Consider the following 20,511-nt stretch of genomic DNA (forward strand, 5'->3'; position numbering starts at 1 on the left):
ACGTTATACTTGCCAAGTGTTTGAGTTCACTAAGGTTGAAAATTCTGCATTCGAATGAACAATAGGCAAACCAGCAGAGAAAGTATTGTTTATACGCATAAGTATCTTTTGGTCATAATAGTTTCTGTCGACATTCGAATAACACTTTGAACCTAAGTTTGAAACAATATATAAGATTGGTGTGCTTAATGTCAATGGAATAGACATTCCTTGTATGACACCTTTTCCTGTATAGGAAACTGTTTGGTAGTAAAAACCAGAAATAAGTTTTGTATTATAGCTCATATTGTTTATAGTAAACTCAGTCGGACATCCAAACATAATGAAACCTGCTCTAGTTGCAGCACATGTTACACCCGTCCTTAAAGTATTAAATAAGTCAACAAAAACCTGTTGGTGGTATATCTGATAAGTATCTTCAAAGGAGTATTTTTTACCATTCACAACAATAAAGTCTTCTGGTGTCAAAAGAGCAAAACAGGCTTTAGTCGTCATTGTGTTTAAGGTTAGTTTACAATACCGTCCTTGAGGACTTTGTAAGTTTGTTGTTATAGAATTATATGACTCAGGGTTTTTAGTCGTAATAGTATAAACCATTATATCTTCTGCCATTTATATATATTTAAAAGTTTTTCTGAAAGTGGAGAAGAACTTCATCTAAACTTTCACATGGCGTTTCTTGAAGTTCTCTGTCTAAGAAGTTCAAATATTTTGTAAAGACATAGAACTTTCCTTTGTCTACACGAACAAACAAAACAGGGTCTTTCATATCGTTCAAAAGTGTGTAAAGTCCTTTACATGAAATAAAGTCTATATTATTTTTCTTCAAACATCTTTCAAGAAGTTTTGACATTTTTACTTAGCAAATAAATTTTAATGAAATGTTGTGGTCGTCAAATATTTTTATGACGTCTGGGAAACTATACTTTAAGTTCAACGTTTCACCTCCTTTCATAACGTATATTTGTCAATGACATTATATGAAAACCACAGCAACTAATGTCGGGTTCTATTTCTTTGATGTTTATATCGTCTGCCTCTGTCAAAAGTTTCAATAGTTCTTTCAAAACTTCATGAGGTGCAATGACATATGAGTTCACTTTTACAGGGTTGTGTTCGACCAAGTTTAACATTATACTTAAAGCCTGACAAATCTTCTCCTGAGTTTGAAGTTTGTCTTTCAGTTGTTGGTAGTCGTTTCGAATATCTGCAACAGAACTTAAGTCTCTGCTAACTTCAGGATATGTTGGTTGTTCTTTTACAGGAACAATTGTTATACCATCTTCGTCTTCGTATGGTTTCCCCACTTCAACATCTCTGTCTTTGACATTGACAACAACACTTTGACTGTTTGTTTGAGTTGGTGAATTTAACTTCACATCTGCCACCGCCATTAAACCTTTTGAAACATTACGCTTCTATTTTTCGGAAATGACATTTTACTTAGAATAAAAAGATGGACGTATTCGGATATCTTTGAATTGAAGCAAACAAAGTTTATACTCACAAACAATACAAATACATTGACAGAATAGTTCTTTACACAAACAATGGAAAATGTTATAGAATAGCAGTCTTTGCTGAACCAAAATATTTCCATAAAGCAAAGAAAGTTGGTATAACTGAAATGGTGAAAGTTCTTGACGTTGACAAAAATATAACAACAAAACTTACAGATATTTCTAAAGGTAAGTTTATCTTACAATATTATGTCAAAACTGGCGTACTGTCAATATTTGACGGAGAGAAGTCAGTTCAAGAACAACTTACTGACCTGCTGCCAAAATCTGCTCGATGGAAGCTGTCGTTATGCCAATCTGAGGAGCCCCAGCAGGTTTCATCGAACGAATCTTCAAAAGAGCATCTTCCGTGAAAAGTGCTATTGGTTTTGTAAACTTCTTTGCTCTGCTTCATCTGGACCGTCTCTGTCACCAGTATATTGTATTTGTACAGTACCAACAGTTGAAATACCACCCATAAAGTCTTCTGAGTCAGCAAATGGAATGCCAAGCCAAAAGTTTGAACGGTCTCCATTTGTATATTGAGTTTTTTGACCTCCTGTATGAGTCCATACTTTCACATATGGCATAATAGAACTTTGCATTTCAGGGTTAATGGTTGTTGTGAAGTTGTTGTTAAAGTTCATAGCATCTAATGTCAAGTTGTATGACCTCATATCCTCAACTGTAGAATATTCTTCTCTTGGATAATATTTGCCATCTATGTTTATATGATATTTAATACCGGGGTTGTAGAAACAAGAATAGTCATTTATAGTTCGTCTGAACAGTACAAACATAGTATCTGCATGTTTCATTGCAGTTGTTAAAGCAATATCTGTTCTTGCACCTGGTCAGCACTTTGGTTTCCAACTTCACCTGCAAAGTCTTTGACAGATATTTGGTGTATAGGGAACATAAGTGGAACTGCAATATATTTGGCAGCTAAAGCATTGAAATATCTGGGTCCAACATATAGACTGCAAGTCTGCTTTCTATTTCTTGCATTCAAACTTTTCGCATGTGAAACTTAACTGGGTCCCAAGCAGTTCCAGCAGCATTGAAATAATAGTTTACTTCATTGTTGAAGTTTGAGAAACCAAAGTCTAAGTCAACTTTGGTCTTTGCAAAAGTCGGCGAATGACGTTTTATTTTGTTCCCATTTACGTCTGTAAGAGTGAATGGTCTTGTGTTGGTGCAATGACTAAGTTATTTTTGCTTGGAGTAAGTTCAATAGAAAATTTTTCCTGCCCAGTTTGGCAAGTATCTTAAAAACCTGAAGATGAGGAAAGATGACAAAGGAACTCAAGTTTCAGTTTTACTTTAGTGGCAGCAGTTCCATCTGAACCAGAAAGGTAACATAAACTCCTGGAACGTTAGGGTCAAGTCTTCTTATTTTCTCAATATTTGCATACTGGTCTGTTTGTTCTCTAGCTTGTGGTTGTACTGAGTTTCTCAAAGCGAACCATTCATAGTTTGCCCATGTTACTGTTTGAACTAAGTCAGAGTTAGAATATATCTTATATCCCATGAAAACTTCTGGAGCATATTGGTATCCGACATAGAAAATTCCATGCAACCTTTCTTGTCAGACAACTTGGCAGAAGGTTTTATTTCAATGTCTTGTTCCACGTATAAGAATGATTGTCAATAGAAATAATATGAAACCTGTCGCAAGCAATATCTACTGTTGTTTGAAGAACCTTCTCCAAACTCACCTACGTTTCCATAAGAAACAGCAGTTGTATATTCGTAAGTTCCAGGAACTATTTCTGACCTTCTAATGGCATTGTCGCATTCGTTATACCATTCGGAAACATTTCCGTTCATGGCATCCAAAACTGTTGGCGTTATATTCTGAGCGGCGTACATTTCATATGGGTAAAAATAAGAATAGTTGGATTTATATCATAATAGAACCCACTCGTACCAAGCTTTACTTTGTTCTACTCTTCTTCTTTGGTGTCGCTTTTGGTAACTTGCCCTCTGCTTCAAGTTGTTGCATCTTTGCCTCATGTTCACCTAGTATGTTGTAAATTTCCCATGTCCTTTTTGCCTTTGGGCTCTGGTCGCCTATCTCAGGTAACCTATATCCTAGAAAGATTTTGTCATAGTTTGTATTTGAGTCTTCGCTTATTGTTGCATGACTCTTTCCTGAGTTTCCGGTTCAAGCTCTTCAAATATAGCTTGTCCATATGGAATAAGCTCGTTTCCAAATATATGTTTTTGTAGCCATTCTGGTTTTCTTTCCATGTTACCAATAATATCTTTTGTGAATGGGAAAGCTTTTACCCAATGTTTCAGTCTTGCGTCATTTATTTCTGTAGTTGGTTTTATTTTGTCAAGGAACATGTTTTTCAATACTAACATTTCATTTGGTACTGTCCATTTGAGTTTCTTAAATATTCATCCCTTCTCGGTTCATTGTCTGCAAAGTAAGTTTTTATGACATTTTGCAAACTTTCGTTTGCAAGGTCATGTACAATAGGTTCTCTTCCTTCTCTCTCCCTAACTTTCTTTCTAAACTCTTCACCAAATATACCATCTCTATGGTTCTGTGTAGTTCTTTGAGATAAATGTTCTAGAACGTCAGGTGTTATATTTCCATCAGCCATGTTCATTTCATACTGGTCCAAAATATCTGCATCTTTCATATCTTTCAATGGCATTAAAGCCGCGCTGAAAATACCAGCTACATCTGGTTCACCATTCACTTCCATTGCGTCTACAACTTCTTGGAATTGTGGTTGTAAGTTTATGAACCACCTATCCGGATTAGCTTTATGACCCCATCTCATTGTAGTTCCATCGTCTGCAGAAACAAAAGTAGGTTTGTTTCCATATTGGCTAGGTTCTGAATGAACTTTAAACAATGTTTCATTTCTATATGTTTTGTTGAAATTTAACCTTTTATTTTCACCGAGTTCATCCAAAGATTGAACGTTATATGCTCGTAAGTAAAAAGGATTGTTGTATTTGTGTACATTATCTTTCAGTACTTCCATTCTATGCTGGATATTTTCATCTGATGTTGGAGTCTTTTGTATGTCGGCGAACATTTTTCGATATTCTTCTACTATGTCAGCCGAATTTTTCTTAGACTCTTGGAAAGATTCCATATTCCCCGCATACACTTGTTGAGGGTCAAGATTTTTCGGCTGTTCCAAATCTTCATCTAGTTCTGTGAAGTTAGTTTCCAAAGGAGGGACTTGTTCGTTTTCTTCAGGCTCTTCTAGCTGTTGTTGCTGAACTATTTCTTCCATGTCTGGTTGTATCTGAACTTCTTCCTGTGGAGTTTCTTGTACCTCATCTGGTGGCATTTCATATATTCCGAGACCGTTTTTAAAAAGTTCCCTATCTAAGTCATCCGGACTCATAAACCTTTCTTCTTTCGTTCCGTCTCTATTTTTTACGCGTTTCATGAAGAGAGTTGAATTATCGTTTAGCTCTGACACCAAATATCTTGGAGTAAATTCAGTCATGTCATTTGGATGATATGCTATTAAATCATATCCCTTAGCGAGCTTGTATTTTCCAGGTTTGAAATTATATCCCATTTGGTGCTGAACCATAAAGCTAAATAGGTTCGGGTCAGTATTTCCTTCCTTGAACTTTCTAATAGCTTCTTTATATCTGTCACTAAAGTCAAGAGTATCTGGGTAACCATAGTCTTCCTTAAGCATTTTTAAGAATTCTTGGTTTCCTTGTTCTCTACTTCTTTTATGTCCTTGCTCTGTTTGTGGTTGTTGTTGTGCAGGGTTTTGAACTGTTGGTTGCTGTGCAGTGTTTTGAACTGTTGGTTGTGGTGCAGTGTTTTGAACTGTTGGTTGTGGTGCAGTGTTTTGAACTGTTGGTTGTTGTGCTGGTTTTGGTGCATGCCTGTGTCTGTGTCCATGTGACGATGTAAATGTTTTAGGTAGTCCTGGTGCAGGTGCTTCTCTTGGAGGGTTTGGTGGTATATAAGTTCCACTAGCTAGTATATAAGTTCCACCAGCTGGTATATAAGTTCCACCAGCTGGCACATATGTTCCATCTGCAGCATAATGTCCTACCTGACTTTTCGTTTTTAAGAAAGCATTTACTAGGTCTGTTTTGGTCTGTTGTAACTCTTTTTCTTGACTTTCCACAACAGTTGCTCTAACGGCGTCATAGGCACTTTGAACTGCCTGTCTCGTTGCTGCATCTGTTATTTTCGTCATATTTTGTGCTACTTCTCTTAACTCTTTGTCGAAACCTTCAGACTTCAGTTTCTTTCCAGATGAGAAGTCGTTCACTAGTTTCACCTTACTATGAAGAGCTTCGAAGGCATTCTTAAAGTCAGCATTCATTAAAGCTTCATTTGAACTGTCTTCATCCGCTTGTATTTTTGTCCTTATTGACCCTATAAGTTGGGCTGCTTTAGCGTTGGCTTGGGCATCTAACCAGTCATTATTAGCTTTTATATATTCTGAGCTTTTCATTGCCTTTTGCATGGCTGCGTCGTTATTTTTACTTTCTTGTGCTAAGTTTTCATACTGTACGGTTTGGTTTTGCAACTGTAAAAGTTTTTCTGCCTTTACATTTGCTTCAACTTCTTTTTTATACTCATCGCTATCCATATATGTCTTCAGGGCTTTTTGTTTTATCTCTTCATCTTTCAGTACTTTATATTGAGTAGTATGGTTTTCAAATTTATAACATCTTGTTCCATTTTTGCTACTTCTGCTGCTTTTTCTGACACTTTTTTCGCATATTCCTCTGTACTTAGTTCTTTCAGTTGTTCTTCTTTCTTCTTTTTCTCTACGTTTAACTCATTGAGTTTCTTTGTGTGTCTGTCATATTCTAGTTTCTTTTCGTTTTCACTTATTTGTTTCTGTATGTCTATGTTTGACTTTTTGACATCTGTTATTTGATTTTTGAGTGAACTCAAATTCATTTGACTTTGAGGGTTATAAGCTGTTCCGTCTGCAGCTCCACCATAGCCTGCCATTTTCGCTAAAAGTGCCGCTCTTAAACCTCCACTCTGTGCACCAATAACTCGGTTTAAAAGCATAGGGTTGCTTGACATTTGTTGCAACATAGTGGGGTCATTCATAATTTGTTGTTGCAACTGTTGTTGTGGTGTCAGTTTTACTATTGGATGTTTCAATGCTCTCTTCCTCTTACGTATATTCTTACGTAGCTTACGTGGCATTTTAAGTGAAGTAAAAAACGGTTTTTGACAGATGTTTATATGACACTTTTTGTTCAGCACAAAAAACTACTCGGTCAAAGTGTTGTCAGTTTTGTAAAATAACCGTCCTATCTCCGTGCCTATGACGAAGAAGTCTTGACAAATTCAAGAGGTGAGAAAACAGGTGAAAAAACAGGTGAGATCTCACCTCTTCACCTAAACATTATTTTTGTCTGATTTTACGAAGAAGTTTTGACAAAACATTTACGAAGAAGTCTTGACAAAACATTTACGAAGAAGTCTTGACAAATTCAAGAGGGTAGAAAAGAGGTTAGAAAAGAGGTTAGATCTAACCTTCTACCCTAAACTTTATTTTTGTCTGATTTTACGAAGAAGTTTTGACAAAACATTTACGAAGAAGTCTTGACAAAACATGAAAACATATATAATTTGTGAAAAGTGACACATTATATAATGTTTTCGACCCAGAAGACTAACAATTTTCCGAATAAAAACTTCATTTATACTAAACTTTTTATGGGCTAGAGGGCGCAACGCGCCTGGAAGCCCTCCGAATATAAACTTCATTTATACTAAACATCAACAGGGCTAGAAGGCACGAAGTGCCTGGAAGCCCCACTACCTTTTTTTTTTTTTTTTTTTTTTTAATTTAACTCACACTATATTGAAATTAATCATTTGGTTAAGAAATTTTTTACCCATTGATTCATAATTTTTCTCATTTTATTATTCTGTGTTGTCTATTTAAAAAACAGAATGTTCCACTCTTAAATAAGTCAGTACACAATGTCTATTAAGAAAAATTATTCAACATTAAGAGTTTAATAATTTATTTCAATATGACTCATAAAATATTTGATCTGATCAATATCAATGCATTGAATCTCATTATATTGTGATAGACAACACAGAGTGAATTTTGCTATAGTAATATATATTCTAAAAATTGCTGTTTGATTAATTATTGGAACAATTTTAGACCAAATCGTTGAAACACACTTTGAAGTTTTTGAAGAAACTAGTTCAACCATTCTAGCATTTATTTTTCAGTCCAATCATTTGAATAGAGGTACTATTTTTATTTGAAAAATTCCAAAGTAAAGGAATATTACGAAATGGGAGATATAAATCGCCTCAATTCATAGAAGGCATTAATTTGATCCACAAGAATGACTTGGGAATTCTTGGGAAATTTTAGATTTTCAAATTAGCCTCTTAAAATCTTTTCATATCACATGTCATTAAATGCAACAAATTCAAGATAAAGATCCGATTGAATACATAATTTGGCAAGAAAACCTATTCGAAACTATTCAATCTGCACCAAGTGATCCTCAAAACGAAGCAGATCGAAATTTGCTCTTATGCTACCAAGCTTGGGACAATTTTCGTTCAACTCCTTACATTAACAAAAAACCAAACATTGATAGTTTCTCAATTTCTCATATTTGCAATCTTATTATCCCATTTTACATCGCAAGGTGGAATACAATTATCAGAGATGACACTCATGCGTTTCATTTGAAGCCTGCATTAGTATATATCACAGCATTTGTTGATCAGATGAAGAGATTAAACGTTTATAACTACGATACTGAGAAATTAGTCTTTACAAGAGAACAAATAATTTCTCAACTCTCAAACTCAGGCGAAAACTCTAAGATTGTACTTAAACAGTTACTTATTAAGAGTGTGGAAGATGCTGAAGAGCTTAGAATTCAAGTTCAACGCGAAATTGAAGAATGTTTGAAAGATCCTGTTCGTGCTGCTAAATTACAGGATATTTCAATAGCTAATGATTCTCAGCTTGTTTACAGATCTCTTGTTATCCATCAAGCAACCGAAGAAATGGGAGATATGGAAGATCTTCTTAATGATAGGGAGCAAAGTGACGTCAACCCCGATGAAATGCTTGCTGAATCAAGATATAATTACTTTGAGAATGCCCAGGACTTATTTGATGATGAAAACTCAGATAATATCGAAATATCAAATCCATTGACATTTATTCCACATGTTATTGCTGATTTCAAAGCTCTCCAGCGATTTGTTGCTACTCACTACCAAGATTTAACTCCAGAAGAGAGAGTACGGTTTGCAAAAGCTTTCTTTGAAGCATCAACCAAAAATCTTCCTAGTTTTATTATTAAGAAGTTCTCACAAACAATCCAATCACTGTATAGAGATTAAATAGATTATTTATAGATTATTATTTAAAAAAAGATTTTTTTTATGATAAGTTATGTTAATTATAAGCAAAATGAGCCTACCCACTACAATTAGAACTCATGATTTAATAGTAAATAATATCAGTTAACTACATTTTCAATGAGAACTCATTATTTGACAGTAAATAATATAAGTTAATCAGGGTATGTCCATTTTGTTGAAGGACTCATCGTGAATACTTCCGATTTCTCAAAATCCCAAAGTAATAAATACATTTCGAGTAATTAAGGACTGTATGATAATTAGCAATTGATATTAATATATTCAATACACCAGCCAACTGTTCGGGCATGAATTGATGAAGTATTTGTGGTGCATTTTTTTTCTGACACTTTTTTATTATAAAAATAGATTACACAGCGTTATCTTAATGAACGATCAACTAATTCATAAATATGATGATTTTATTGAGACTTATGAGAAACTCTTCCGCTTGAGTTCAAGTGATTCTGCCGAAGAAGTTTTTAATTTGATTTTATCTGTTTTGATCAAAAAGTATAAGGTGGTTATTTCAACTATCATTTTTAATTTACTCACAGCAGTTCAGTGTAATTATCAATTCATCGAACTTTATATTAAAATTTTAAACCAATTATTATCAAAATATTCTTTCAAGTTCAATTCGTTTTTACAAAAATCATCCATAGCTGATATTGCTAAACAATTAAAAGTATTCCAAACAAACAATCCAAATGGAGGTTTACAAGTCGATTTTGATCGAAAATCATTTCCGAAAGAAGGAGAAATATTATACATAATCATGAACGACCAAATTGACAAATTCAAAGAATATGTTAGTCATGAATCAATAGAATCATTTTCAGCGAATATTAGTGTCTATCAGATGCACTCACCTATTGAAGCATGCTGTTATTTCGGATCTGTTAACATTTTCTTTTTCCTCCTTACGAATTTAAATGTCGCAATGACACCAAAATGCCTTTTATACTCAATTTTTGGTAGAAATACAGACATCATCAATGAATGCATGAAAAACATTAAAATGAACAAATATGCATTAGAAAGTACAATCGCATCTCATAACTACGAATTTCTCGAATATCTTTTTAAAAGAGATCTTATTAATATTTCAGATCTTGATATAGATAAAATATAGGGTGTCCAAAGGTGTGTTTAGCACAAACCTGAATACTGCGAATAGAAATAAACAAGTTACATATATATAAAGTTTATTTAAATATAATCACCATTGGATTCAATCACGCGTTCGCAGCGATCGATCCAGGCTTGAAAGACACGCTTTAAATCATCATGAGAAAATTGCTCAAATTACTCTCTTACAAAATTTTCAAGATCATCTGGACTCGCGAATTCGCGTCCTTCAGCTCTCTTTTTTAGCGTGCCGAATAAATAAAAGTCAGAGGGTGCAATATCAGGTGAATAAATTGGGTTTGGAACGACTTTGACATTGTTTTCCACCAAGTAATTCATTACCTTATGACTTTTGTGAACTCTTGAATTATCAAAATGAATTGCAAACTTTTGTTTTTGTTGTTTGGATTTGTCAAACTCATCAGAATTGATAATTTGAGTAAGAACATTGTCAAATAGATACTGCGCATTCATCGTATTAGGTTTTTGAAGAATATCAATTGCGATGATGTCATTCACGCCCCAAAAAACCGACAACATAATCATTGATGTGTCAATTTTTTTCTTCGGGAATGTTTGCGGATTTTCATCCTTCGGGATCCACATGATTTTGGCTTCTGTTGCATATTGAAACCAAGACTTGTCCCCTGTTACTAAAAAGCGAAACTTCTTGGATTGATACGCACGCAATATAGAGAGGAGCTCTTTCGAAGATTGGACTCTAGATTTTTTTTGAACTGAATTAAGGTTGTGCGGAACCCAACGTGTATACGCTAGTTTGTAGTTCAAATAATTGTGCAGATAATAACTGACTGTTGTACGTTGTATCTTTGTCATCTCCTCTATCCTTCTGAGTGATGCTCTTGGGTCTTCATCTAGCACTTGAAGAATTGCTTTGATTTTTCTTTGATCCGGCGATTTTTTGTCAATTTTTATGATGGGCGCCTTTTTGTTCATGAAGTGATACATCCTAACATGATACGTTACAGTGGAATAGCTAGGAGCATCCATACCGAAGCATTTTACCAATGTCTCGTAGATTTTTTACAGTCTTTGCATTTTTTTGCAAGAGCGAGGATGTTTTCTTTATGATTCATTAAAAAATGAAAAAAAATCCCGCCAAAATTTCCCGCGAAACCGCCTTTTGTCTCAAAATTCATTTTATATCCCGGCATGGCGCCAAAATACAACTTACTCATCATATACATATATTCATATTTTTTATTATATATTTATAATCAGCATATATCTCCTTTAATAGTCTCATATAGAGCGCTGTGCTAAACGCACCTTTGGACACCCTATATTAACATCTCAAAATTTGAAAGCAGTTTTTCCGTTGTACGAAAAAGATAAAAATTCAATCATTCCCTGGTGTGCTGGACTTCCACAGGCAATAGATATTCTCAAAGATAAAAATTTAGATTTATCAAGAAAATCTTCTGATGACAAAAATATTTTGCATTTTGCAACTCTATAAGATAATTTTGGGACTTGCAAATTTGCGTTAGAAGTTTTAAAATTTGATATTAATTCATGGGATATACATCGTCGTACACCTCTTTATTATGCAATTAAAAATAACAACAAACAAGTTGCAGAGTATCTCATTTCTCATGGAGCAGCCTTAGATGATTATGGGAAAAATTTCAAGATGAATGCTTTACATACTGCCGTAAGGTACCAATGCTATGAAATTATAAAAATTCTATTAAGACATGGCGAAAATATCAATAGATATTGTTTTGGCCAAAGAACTGTCCTTCATTGTGCAGCAAAGAGGAATTACACATCAATGGCAGAATTTCTTATCCAACAGCAGAGAGCAAATCTTTAGAAAGTGCAAAATTACTTATTTCTCATGGTGCAGATGTCAACATAAAAAAGAATAATGGATATACAGCCCTTCATTCATCTGTATATTCTGGAAGCAAAGAAATAACTGAGCTCCTCATTTCTCACGGCGCAAATGTCAATGAAAAAACTGAAGAAGGATCCACACCATTGCATATAGCAATCGAACGTAACTTTTTTGAAATCGCAGAACTTCTTATTTCACATGGTGCTAATGTTAATGCAAAATCCAAAAACGGTACCACTGCTCTCCATTTACTCTCGCAGACTGATTTTCAGAGCAATATTGAATATCTTATTTCGAAAGGCGCCGATGTCAATATCCCCGATGAATTAGGGAAAACACCTCTCCATTTTGCAGTTGAAAGAGAACGTAAATTCTCTGTTATAACTCTTATTTCACACGGTGCCAATATCAATTCAAAAGATTCATCTGGACAACTCCTCTTCATTTTGCAGTAGCAGCAGGGTTTGAAGAAATTGTTGGAATTCTTATTTTGAATGGGGCAAATATTAATGCAAAAGATACTTCAGGACAAACTCCTCTTCACTATGCTACCAAAAAGAAATTTAATTCAATAATGAATCTTCTTATTTCAGAAGGTGCTGATATTAATTCACAAGATGAAAAAGGAAGATCAGCTCTCCATTTTGCTGTTGAAACCTTTAGTAAAGTAAACGTTGCTCTTCTTAAATCCAAAGGAGCCAATCTCGATATAAAAGATAATGACGGTCGCACACCTCTTCATTACTCAATTTCCAATTCCACTACTAGGAAAGAAATAATGGAATTCATTATTTCTAATGGTGCTGATATCAATGCAAAAGATAAAAATGGCTGGACTGCTCTTCACATTACAGCATCAGAAGGCAAGAAAATATTGGCCGATATTCTTATATCTCATGGAATCGATATCAATGCAAAAGATCATGAAGGTAATAGCGCCCTATATTATGCTTCAGAACGCAAGCATCATACAACAGTCAAATCCCTTATTTCACATGGGGCTAATTAGAAAGTTTTTGAATACACATGTTCCAAGATGATGAACGGAATCAGGAGTTTCAAAATGAATGAAATTTGTACTAAAACATTAGTAATTATAGTTAGTATGGTTATGTTGGGTACGGCGGCACTGCGTTCCACCTTACCCAACATAACCTTAAATATTTACAAAACCGCCACCCACTTCACTTCACTAACGAACTCACTAATGTAAAAAATAAACGTTCTCACTATCGTTCTCACTAACGACTTCACTAATGTTCTCATAAATTTTCCTCAATATCTTCATCATCAGTGTTAACCCTATTGTAGTCATACTTGAAGCCATAAACTTTCTCTAACTTCTTAACGTACAATTTACATAACTTACCTTCGTCATCATATGGTTTAATGATATAACTATTTCTATCTTTATACACAGTCAATGAAAAGTCAACTGGTCTCGGATGTATTTGAAAGAACATGTTATGCTCAGGAAGGAAGAATAAATGTTTAAATGTATGTTTGTTATATTTTTCGATTTGTATGAGTTGCTTTTGTTCTGTCATTTACATCCAAATAAAAATTTTCAGTAAAATAAAAAATAAACTTAAAAATTAATGATATCACCACCCTCACACGTATGAAAACATAGCCCAAAAATAAATTTAGGGTAGATGGGTATATCTAACCGATTTCTAACCTCATTTCTACCCTGTTGAATTCATTGCTTTATAACTCTCTTCCTTTCTCCAACTCTTCTAACTTCTTCCTAAGTTTAGCAATGTTGTCCTCATGAAGTTTAATCTTTCTCAAAATTCCTTCTTTATCTAATGGTTGCTTTATCTTTCTAAACTGAACTCTACCATCCTTCATAGTATGAATGTAAAAACCTTCTGGAATAGTTCCTGATTTAATGTATTCTACCAAAAACTTTTGTTTCATTGCTTCAGTGACTTTAGTCGTCATTTCAATTAAATAAAAATTTTAATATTAAATAAAAATAACGTTATTTTTCAGTAAGGAAACGCAGGAGTTTTACGATTTATTTGAGGAGTAGGTTCTGGTTTAAATGTTGGAGTCGGTTTAGGAGTTGACTTTTGAACAGGAGTTTGTACTTCCATAGGTTCAGGAGTCATTGAAGGTTTTGCTTGTGAAGTGTTGTTTTGGCGAAGGTGTTGGAGTTTGTTTAACTTCAGCTACTTCAGTATTATTTACAACATTTGCTTTATTTCTTTTCAACATCATAACTGCTCCTGCTGTAGCTAGCAAACCTAGTGGAGACCATATCTTATATAAGGACTTGACCAAATGCTATTTTTGACAGGAGCTGGTGGAGCACCTAACCTTGGTGAGACTGCTCTTTGCCATTGTGCAGCTCGTAAGAAATATTCAATAGGTGCTCCATAATCGTTTGGTAAAGTTTGTTTCATAGATGGTGAAGGTTCACGAGAGCTTGATGAAGAACTCATTTATAAGCTTTAAAAATAAACGTTCATCCTTTATTCCTCACCGTCGTCCGTAGCTAAGTTATAGTCATCTAATCTTATTATTGGATTCCATTAGCACGCACCTGAATGGCAAAGCAACAATCCCTCATAAATCCAATAAGTGGTTTTGGTACATTTTCAGTTGCTAGTTCAATAGGTCCTTTAACAGACAATTTGTATGTTATTGGAGCAGTAGATGTTTGACCTTGCTGGAAGCAAAAGTCCACTTCTGTTGGAAAACCACATAAGAAATGTGTGTTGTCATAGCTATCCCATTTATGTTCCACACTACCATCATCCACCAATGACCTCATAACATCTTCATTAAATCCTATCATATCATTGTTTGTATTGCAGGCGTTCGCAACCATTTCATAAAATACAGGTCCATATGATTTTTCGGGTTCTGCAGGCATATTTCCATAAGCTCCCATGGAAAGCTGAAGATATTTAAACTTAGGGTTCTCAAAATTAACATAATAGTTGTCTTTCTTTCTAAATAGTGCCCAAATACTTTTAACATTAATAGGCGTATAAGCTGCTGTAAATGTTGCACTTGAACTATCTGTATTCTTTGAGAATGAACCGTCCATAGGAATCCAATCCATAACTTTAACAGGAAAACATAAAGCCTCGTTTGTATAATGTTCTACAAGTTCTGTATAAATGTTAGGGTCTAAAGAGAATGACTTTGGATGAATGAAACATTCATTAAAATCCATCTTTGTTCGAAATAGTTGCTGGGTTACAGTTGTAATAGTAACTGTTCCACTAGCTTCTATTGCCTTCGTTATCATAGTGAATGGTTCATTCCATGGAACAAATTTATTTGTCGGTGGATTTGAATCTGAAGCAAATGCAACTTTAAGAGTTGGATTGAAAGCAATGATATCATTTACAGATATAGATGTGCATTGTAAGGCGTCGCTACTGAACTTTACTTTAAGCTGAATGTTTCCTGCAAAAGCTGGAATAAATCGAATAGCTTCTAATGGAAGGAATCTTCTAACAGGAATTCTTAAACGAAGCTTAAAATCAAATGATTTTCCTGCTGTAATTGGACCACTAACAATTTGTCCTGTTCTGCATGTTCCCGAATGACTCCATACATCTTCATGTCGAGTCTTTGAGAAAACATCTACTTTCTTTATTTGTTCGGTAGTTTGTGAGTTTGAAGTTATATATGCTTCTTCTCTTGCGTTGTCTTGAGAATATACGATACGACCATTTGCAAGGATTTGATATCCAGCAACTGCATAGAAAGCGTCATCGAAACCAATCCAAAATCCTGGTGGGTTTGTTTTATTGGAACCTGAACCAATTTCTTTATCTACAATAAATTGACCTTCCATTTTATACGTAATGAATGTATTGTAAAGGTCCAACATATTTTCACCAGGAGGTGAGAGATTGAATGTTACCCATGTGTTATCTTTAGCAGTTCCAGGTTGTGATGGAATCTTTGCGTCAGAATATTTTCTATTAGTGTCACCAATTTGAACTGCATTGTCTATGATATCGAAATATGAGCGAATCTGATGAATATGCTCTGCTGGAGTAAATTCGTTTAGCTGTTCGTTCTGCATGTATTTACTTCAGATAAAAATATCTATTTACTTCATTATTCTCACTCTTCTTCTTGGCATTCGTGGTGGAAGTTGTTTCTTGACATTTTCAATGAACTGTACATTCTCTTTTGTCTCAACTTCTTTCACTGGCGGGTCAGGGTTCTTTGACTCGGTTTGTTTTTCAATGAAATTCACGAACTTTGCAATAAGCTCTTGGTTCGTTATTGAAAGTACATCTGGCTTCTTTTCTTCTGGTTCTATTGACTTTTCAGTTTGAACAGAAGGTTTTATATGGGCTTCGCCCTCGGTGTCATGCACCTTAATGTTGTCGCTTTCTGCATTCGCTAATGGAACCTTTCTTTTTCTTACATATATTTTACCATCTTTACTCTGACTTACGTAATAGAAAGGATGTTGTATTCCTCTTGCGTCATTTAATATAATAGACTCTCGTTCTGATTTTGACAAGCTCATTTTACATTGGTTAAAGTTTTAATTTAGTTTTTTATCTGCAGTCAAATGACTCAGACAAGTCCTACGGACAAGACTCAAGGGGTCATAGATGTTGAAGCATTGAAGAAAGAAATTCGCGAGCAAATTTTATCCGAACTGAAGGAACAAAAACAAGAACAAAAGCCAGAGAGACCAAAGAGAAAACTTAGTGAAAAACAACTTGCTGCATTAGCTGCTGGAAGACAAAAGAACCCAAGACTACTGGCGAAAAAAGCTAGAGAAGAAGCTGAAGCAAAAGCTAAAGAAGCTGAAGCAAGAAAGAGTAAATGGTTTATTTTTATCCGAATTAAATGTATAGACAAATACCTTTAACTGTTGCGTTCAGTAGTGAAAACCCTGACGTCAAAATAAAGGGGAACAGAGTAACGTTTAAGTTTCCAACAGACTGGATTGTGAACATAAATGAAGAGAAGTACATTGGCATAACATCTATGTATATAACACGTGCTTTCAGAAAGGTTGACTTTATACTTCAAGTCGAGATAGAAAATGACGAACAGTCTTTAAGCGCCCAAAACATTCACATATACAAATACTTTAAAGACGATACAACATTGTTGCAATGTATGATTTCATTTAATGAGATGTTCGAGAAAAAGTTCAACATTGAAGTACAAACTTTACAGCCTTTACGTGAGTTTCTTGCACAACTGAAGGAAGAAGGTAGTCGGCCACAACTTATAGACTTTCATTATGAATTTAATGAAAATGAAGATGGAACACATGACTGTCAGTTTGTTATATATTCACCATTCAATGAAGTCACTAAAGAGAAAGAAAATCCATTACGTATAAGATTTCAAATCTCTGAACTCAATGAAGACTTCAAGAATGTTTTCAGTTATTATGCAATGCTTCCGAGGAAAAATGAATTTTCAAAGATTGTAACACCTGGCATTTGGGATAGAAAGCAAGCTATATTATATTCAAACTTAAGTAAGGGAGTTGAAAATGAGTTCATTGGTCATACAAGAACTTCACCACTTCCTAACCCTAAATACTATAAATTAACTGGCTTCAATCGTGAGTTTTGGATAGACATGTTCTCCACTCATGACCATAACTGCCCAGTGTTCTTACCTCCAGACCATAAGGACTGTCTCTACATTGAAGCACAAACTCTTAAACTCTACCATCGCAGTATTGTAAAATCTACGCTAGTTTTATTTTTTCTGAAAATTTTTATTTGAGTGAAAGGCATGGAAGGTGAAGGACATTGGCAAACACTCGAACATGACAATGACTATGAAATCTTTTCAGAGTACCCATATCCAATTAGACGTATAAGCAATAAAAGAGTTGTTAGTGAGTTTGACAACGGTGATGGTTATATTTGTGTTTATTTAAACAAACATAAACTCTTTAAGCATAAAATTGTTGCAAATCAATTTATACCGAATCCTGAAGGACTTCGAGAAGTAGACCATATAAACAGAGACAGAGGAGACTTTCATATCTCAAACTTAAGGTGGGTGTCGAGAAGAAAAACATGAGAAATATTTCTGGTTCGAATGGCTATTGGTTTGACATTGTAGACACTCTTCCTGAAGATGCTGTTGAAATTATACAATACTCTAAATTTACTCTAGAAAATTACTACTATGTCCCAAGTGAAGATGTCTTTTACTATTTCATGGGAACTCAATACAGACGAATGAATGTCTTAAGACAGTATAGCAAAGATTATATAAACATTACAGATGTAGAAGGAAGAAGAACAAAGCTGTCTATTGCAAAGTTTAAGAGAGACAATGGTTATACATAAATGACAAAAATATATGACCTCATTATTTTTATCACGAATGACCTCATTGCTGACAAAAATAAATGACCTCAGAACTTCAACTTACGAATAAAGCTTGTTTTAGTCGTTATTGAGAAGTTAAACTTTTCAGCAAAGCAAGGACTAGAAGACTTACATAAGTCAAATCCAATCTCTTGACCATCATGAAGTGCTTTGTAAAGTTTCATTAAACTGAACTCAGAGTCTTTGTCATATGTTCCAACAGGTATGTGAATGTTCTTATCTTCATTGTAATAGCATTGTATAGCTTCAGGAAACATTTCATTAGCGGTTAAAGCAAGAACGTCTTGTTTTACACCTTTACAACGTGCATGAATGCAACTTCATTTAAATCGTTAGTGAGTAAGTCTATGTAGGTCTTCTTTCCACAAAATATTGACTTGTATGCTAAACTTTGTTTTCCAGGTGTGATTTCTGCAAAGTCAGAATGGAACTGACCTAATGTTTTACCAATAAGTTCTCTACCGTATCTCTTCTGAAATTCCTGAGCTAACAGTGGGATGTCTTCATTGAAAATATGCATGCTATCGCAGTCCTGGTAAAATATTTGAAGACCCATATCTTCAGCAGTACAGAATACTTCACACATTATTCTCTTCGACATAGATAGAATATTAACACCAAGTGGACAGAAGTTAAAGTGTCTGCAAATGCTTTTCGTTAGCTTGAAAATAGTTTTATCTGAACCATCCAAACCTTCGAACTTCACTATATGGTTGTAGTTTCTGATGGCATATCTTATAGCATCTTTGTCATTACTATGGTTATTTTTGACTCAATAGGAGATAGAATAGTTTTGCCATAAATACTGTTCAGAATGAGCTTTATATTTTCTTGCAAAGGATTTCCTTCTTTCTTATACTTTAACCTTAACTCAAACAACTTCTTTACTTCATCTCTTATTCTAATATCTCTGTTTCCATCGTAATAGTATCCTTGCAACACTTCACATTTGACACCTTGATATTTTATGAGGTCTTGTAATGTTATATGGTCAACATACATTAAACAGCAAGTGTTTGAACTTCTGGGAACGTTAAGTTCTGGATTTAGTTCAGGGTCACAAACTATTAAAGGAAAGTGTCTATGTATTCCAATCTCTGTTATCTTAATGAGAACAAAGAAGCCAGACATAAACTTTTCACCAATGGGTTCCTTTTGGTCGTCATCGAATAAATGTCTCATGAGATACTCTGTGCTTAACATCTCATCCTTCAATACTTTGGAATTCCTTCTAAAGTATAAAGTCTTGCTATAGCTGATGGATATAATGAAACAGCGTCGAAGTCAGCAATGAGTTTCTTTTCGCTCTTTTGTTTCATGTTATCTGACAGCATACATCTTCCACCTTGAATGCATCTCGAAATAAATTCTCTTGGTTTATTTGAGAGGTCATAAGATTTCCATTCGGGAAGTACACTCTGTTCTCAAACAATTTGTTAGCAATAGAACAAATACTAACGTAGTCATAAACGTTTAAATCAAACTCTTTCAATATGTCATTGCGGAACTTAACAAAACCTTCTCTTAAAATTCTTACATCTTGTTTGCATAAAATGTGCTATATTTTCTAAGTCGAAGTGGTTCTCATCTATTCTGCAACCTTTGATGGAATCTATGTTTTTCATGAACGTATCACATCCGGATAAACTTACATGCTTCAGAAATGACACCAGTTCTGTTGTCATTTGCTAACAAAACACTGCTGTAGTAGTTGTATGGAAATACTTCTTTCGGTCCTGTTTGTAAGTTAAACATAGCAGGAAATAGTTTAAGCTTCTTATTTATAACACTGTAAGAGTCTTTTATAATAATTGCCCTTCCTTTATATAAGCCAGTTATTTGCATTGTTCGTGAACCTTTAATGATGGGAGTTCCTTTCACTTCTGTCATGTGTCTTAAGATGAAGTTTATATCATAACTGAGGTTATGGAAATATATTAAACTCTTGTCAGGAAGTCGTTCCAAAAATTCTGTTGCACAGTTCTGACCCCAAATGCTTTCACTCACTGAACCATCTTCACTGTCATAACAGATGTTAAAAGCTTTATGAAAGCCATCGGTACTACACTCAAAGTCAGCAAAGAAAACGTGCTCAGGAATGAACTTGCACTTATTTTTATTTACTTCTTTTGACTCTGCTTTCTTCTTCAGTTGTACACAATACTTTGGAGCATATGTCAAATCTTTAAATGGTGCAAGGTTCTGTTTATATAAGTCAGTCGTATATGTGAAAAGTTCTCCATAAGAAATAGGTTCGAAATATTTGCACTCCCACAATGT

At 34.4% G+C, this 20,511-nt stretch overlaps 7 protein-coding genes and 5 pseudogenes across 12 annotated transcripts, besides 3 other annotated features; 4 read left to right on the forward strand and 8 right to left on the reverse strand.

Annotated features, from left to right (window-relative positions):
- Window positions 1–3,317: part of a mobile genetic element that runs on past the window's edge.
- Window positions 3,318–3,960: 643 nt separating this feature from the next.
- TVAGG3_0939610 (protein of unknown function, DUF4106 family) lies at window positions 3,961–4,921 on the reverse strand (the record flags this gene model as incomplete). The annotated part of the gene is made up of 1 exon (XM_051252865.1): window positions 3,961–4,921. A coding segment is annotated over one exon (961 nt), but the record flags the coding sequence as incomplete, so codon positions are not given.
- A 263-nt stretch (window positions 4,922–5,184) lies between these two features.
- Window positions 5,185–5,376, reverse strand: TVAGG3_0939620 (protein of unknown function, DUF4106 family; the record flags this gene model as incomplete). The annotated part of the gene is made up of 1 exon (XM_051252866.1): window positions 5,185–5,376. The coding sequence occupies one exon, from the start codon at window positions 5,374–5,376 to the stop codon at window positions 5,185–5,187; it is 192 nt and encodes a 63-aa protein (XP_051078440.1).
- Window positions 5,377–5,964: 588 nt separating this feature from the next.
- On the reverse strand, window positions 5,965–6,672 carry TVAGG3_0939630 (annotated as a pseudogene). The gene has a single exon. A coding segment is annotated over exon 1 (708 nt).
- A 1,076-nt stretch (window positions 6,673–7,748) lies between these two features.
- On the forward strand, window positions 7,749–8,962 carry TVAGG3_0939640 (uncharacterized protein; the record flags this gene model as incomplete). Its single annotated transcript, XM_001298674.2, has 1 exon — window positions 7,918–8,862. The coding sequence occupies one exon, from the start codon at window positions 7,918–7,920 to the stop codon at window positions 8,860–8,862; it is 945 nt and encodes a 314-aa protein (XP_001298675.1).
- Window positions 8,963–10,015: 1,053 nt separating this feature from the next.
- Window positions 10,016–11,318: a mobile genetic element.
- Window positions 10,096–11,222, reverse strand: TVAGG3_0939660 (annotated as a pseudogene). Its single transcript has one exon. A coding segment is annotated over exon 1 (1,127 nt).
- Window positions 11,319–11,668: 350 nt separating the features above from the next.
- Window positions 11,669–11,851, forward strand: TVAGG3_0939670 (Ankyrin repeat family; the record flags this gene model as incomplete). The annotated part of the gene is made up of 1 exon (XM_001298675.1): window positions 11,669–11,851. The coding sequence occupies one exon, from the start codon at window positions 11,669–11,671 to the stop codon at window positions 11,849–11,851; it is 183 nt and encodes a 60-aa protein (XP_001298676.1).
- A 598-nt stretch (window positions 11,852–12,449) lies between these two features.
- TVAGG3_0939680 (ankyrin repeat family A family) lies at window positions 12,450–12,884 on the forward strand (the record flags this gene model as incomplete). The annotated part of the gene is made up of 1 exon (XM_001298676.1): window positions 12,450–12,884. The coding sequence occupies one exon, from the start codon at window positions 12,450–12,452 to the stop codon at window positions 12,882–12,884; it is 435 nt and encodes a 144-aa protein (XP_001298677.1).
- A 138-nt stretch (window positions 12,885–13,022) lies between these two features.
- Window positions 13,023–20,511: part of a mobile genetic element that runs on past the window's edge.
- On the reverse strand, window positions 14,356–15,929 carry TVAGG3_0939700 (annotated as a pseudogene). The gene has a single exon. A coding segment is annotated over exon 1 (1,574 nt).
- TVAGG3_0939710 (uncharacterized protein) lies at window positions 15,957–16,385 on the reverse strand (the record flags this gene model as incomplete). Its single annotated transcript, XM_051252867.1, has 1 exon — window positions 15,957–16,385. One exon carries the CDS (start codon window positions 16,383–16,385, stop codon window positions 15,957–15,959), a length of 429 nt encoding a protein of 142 aa, XP_051078441.1.
- On the forward strand, window positions 16,431–16,687 carry TVAGG3_0939720 (uncharacterized protein; the record flags this gene model as incomplete). Its single annotated transcript, XM_051252868.1, has 1 exon — window positions 16,431–16,687. A coding segment is annotated over one exon (257 nt), but the record flags the coding sequence as incomplete, so codon positions are not given.
- On the reverse strand, window positions 18,258–18,832 carry TVAGG3_0939730 (annotated as a pseudogene). Its single transcript has one exon. A coding segment is annotated over exon 1 (575 nt).
- Window positions 18,864–20,121, reverse strand: TVAGG3_0939740 (annotated as a pseudogene). Its single transcript has one exon. A coding segment is annotated over exon 1 (1,258 nt).

The sequence above is a fragment of the Trichomonas vaginalis genome, chromosome I (genome assembly GCF_026262505.1).
Source record: "Trichomonas vaginalis G3 chromosome I, whole genome shotgun sequence".
Taxonomy (NCBI): domain Eukaryota; phylum Parabasalia; order Trichomonadida; family Trichomonadidae; genus Trichomonas; species Trichomonas vaginalis.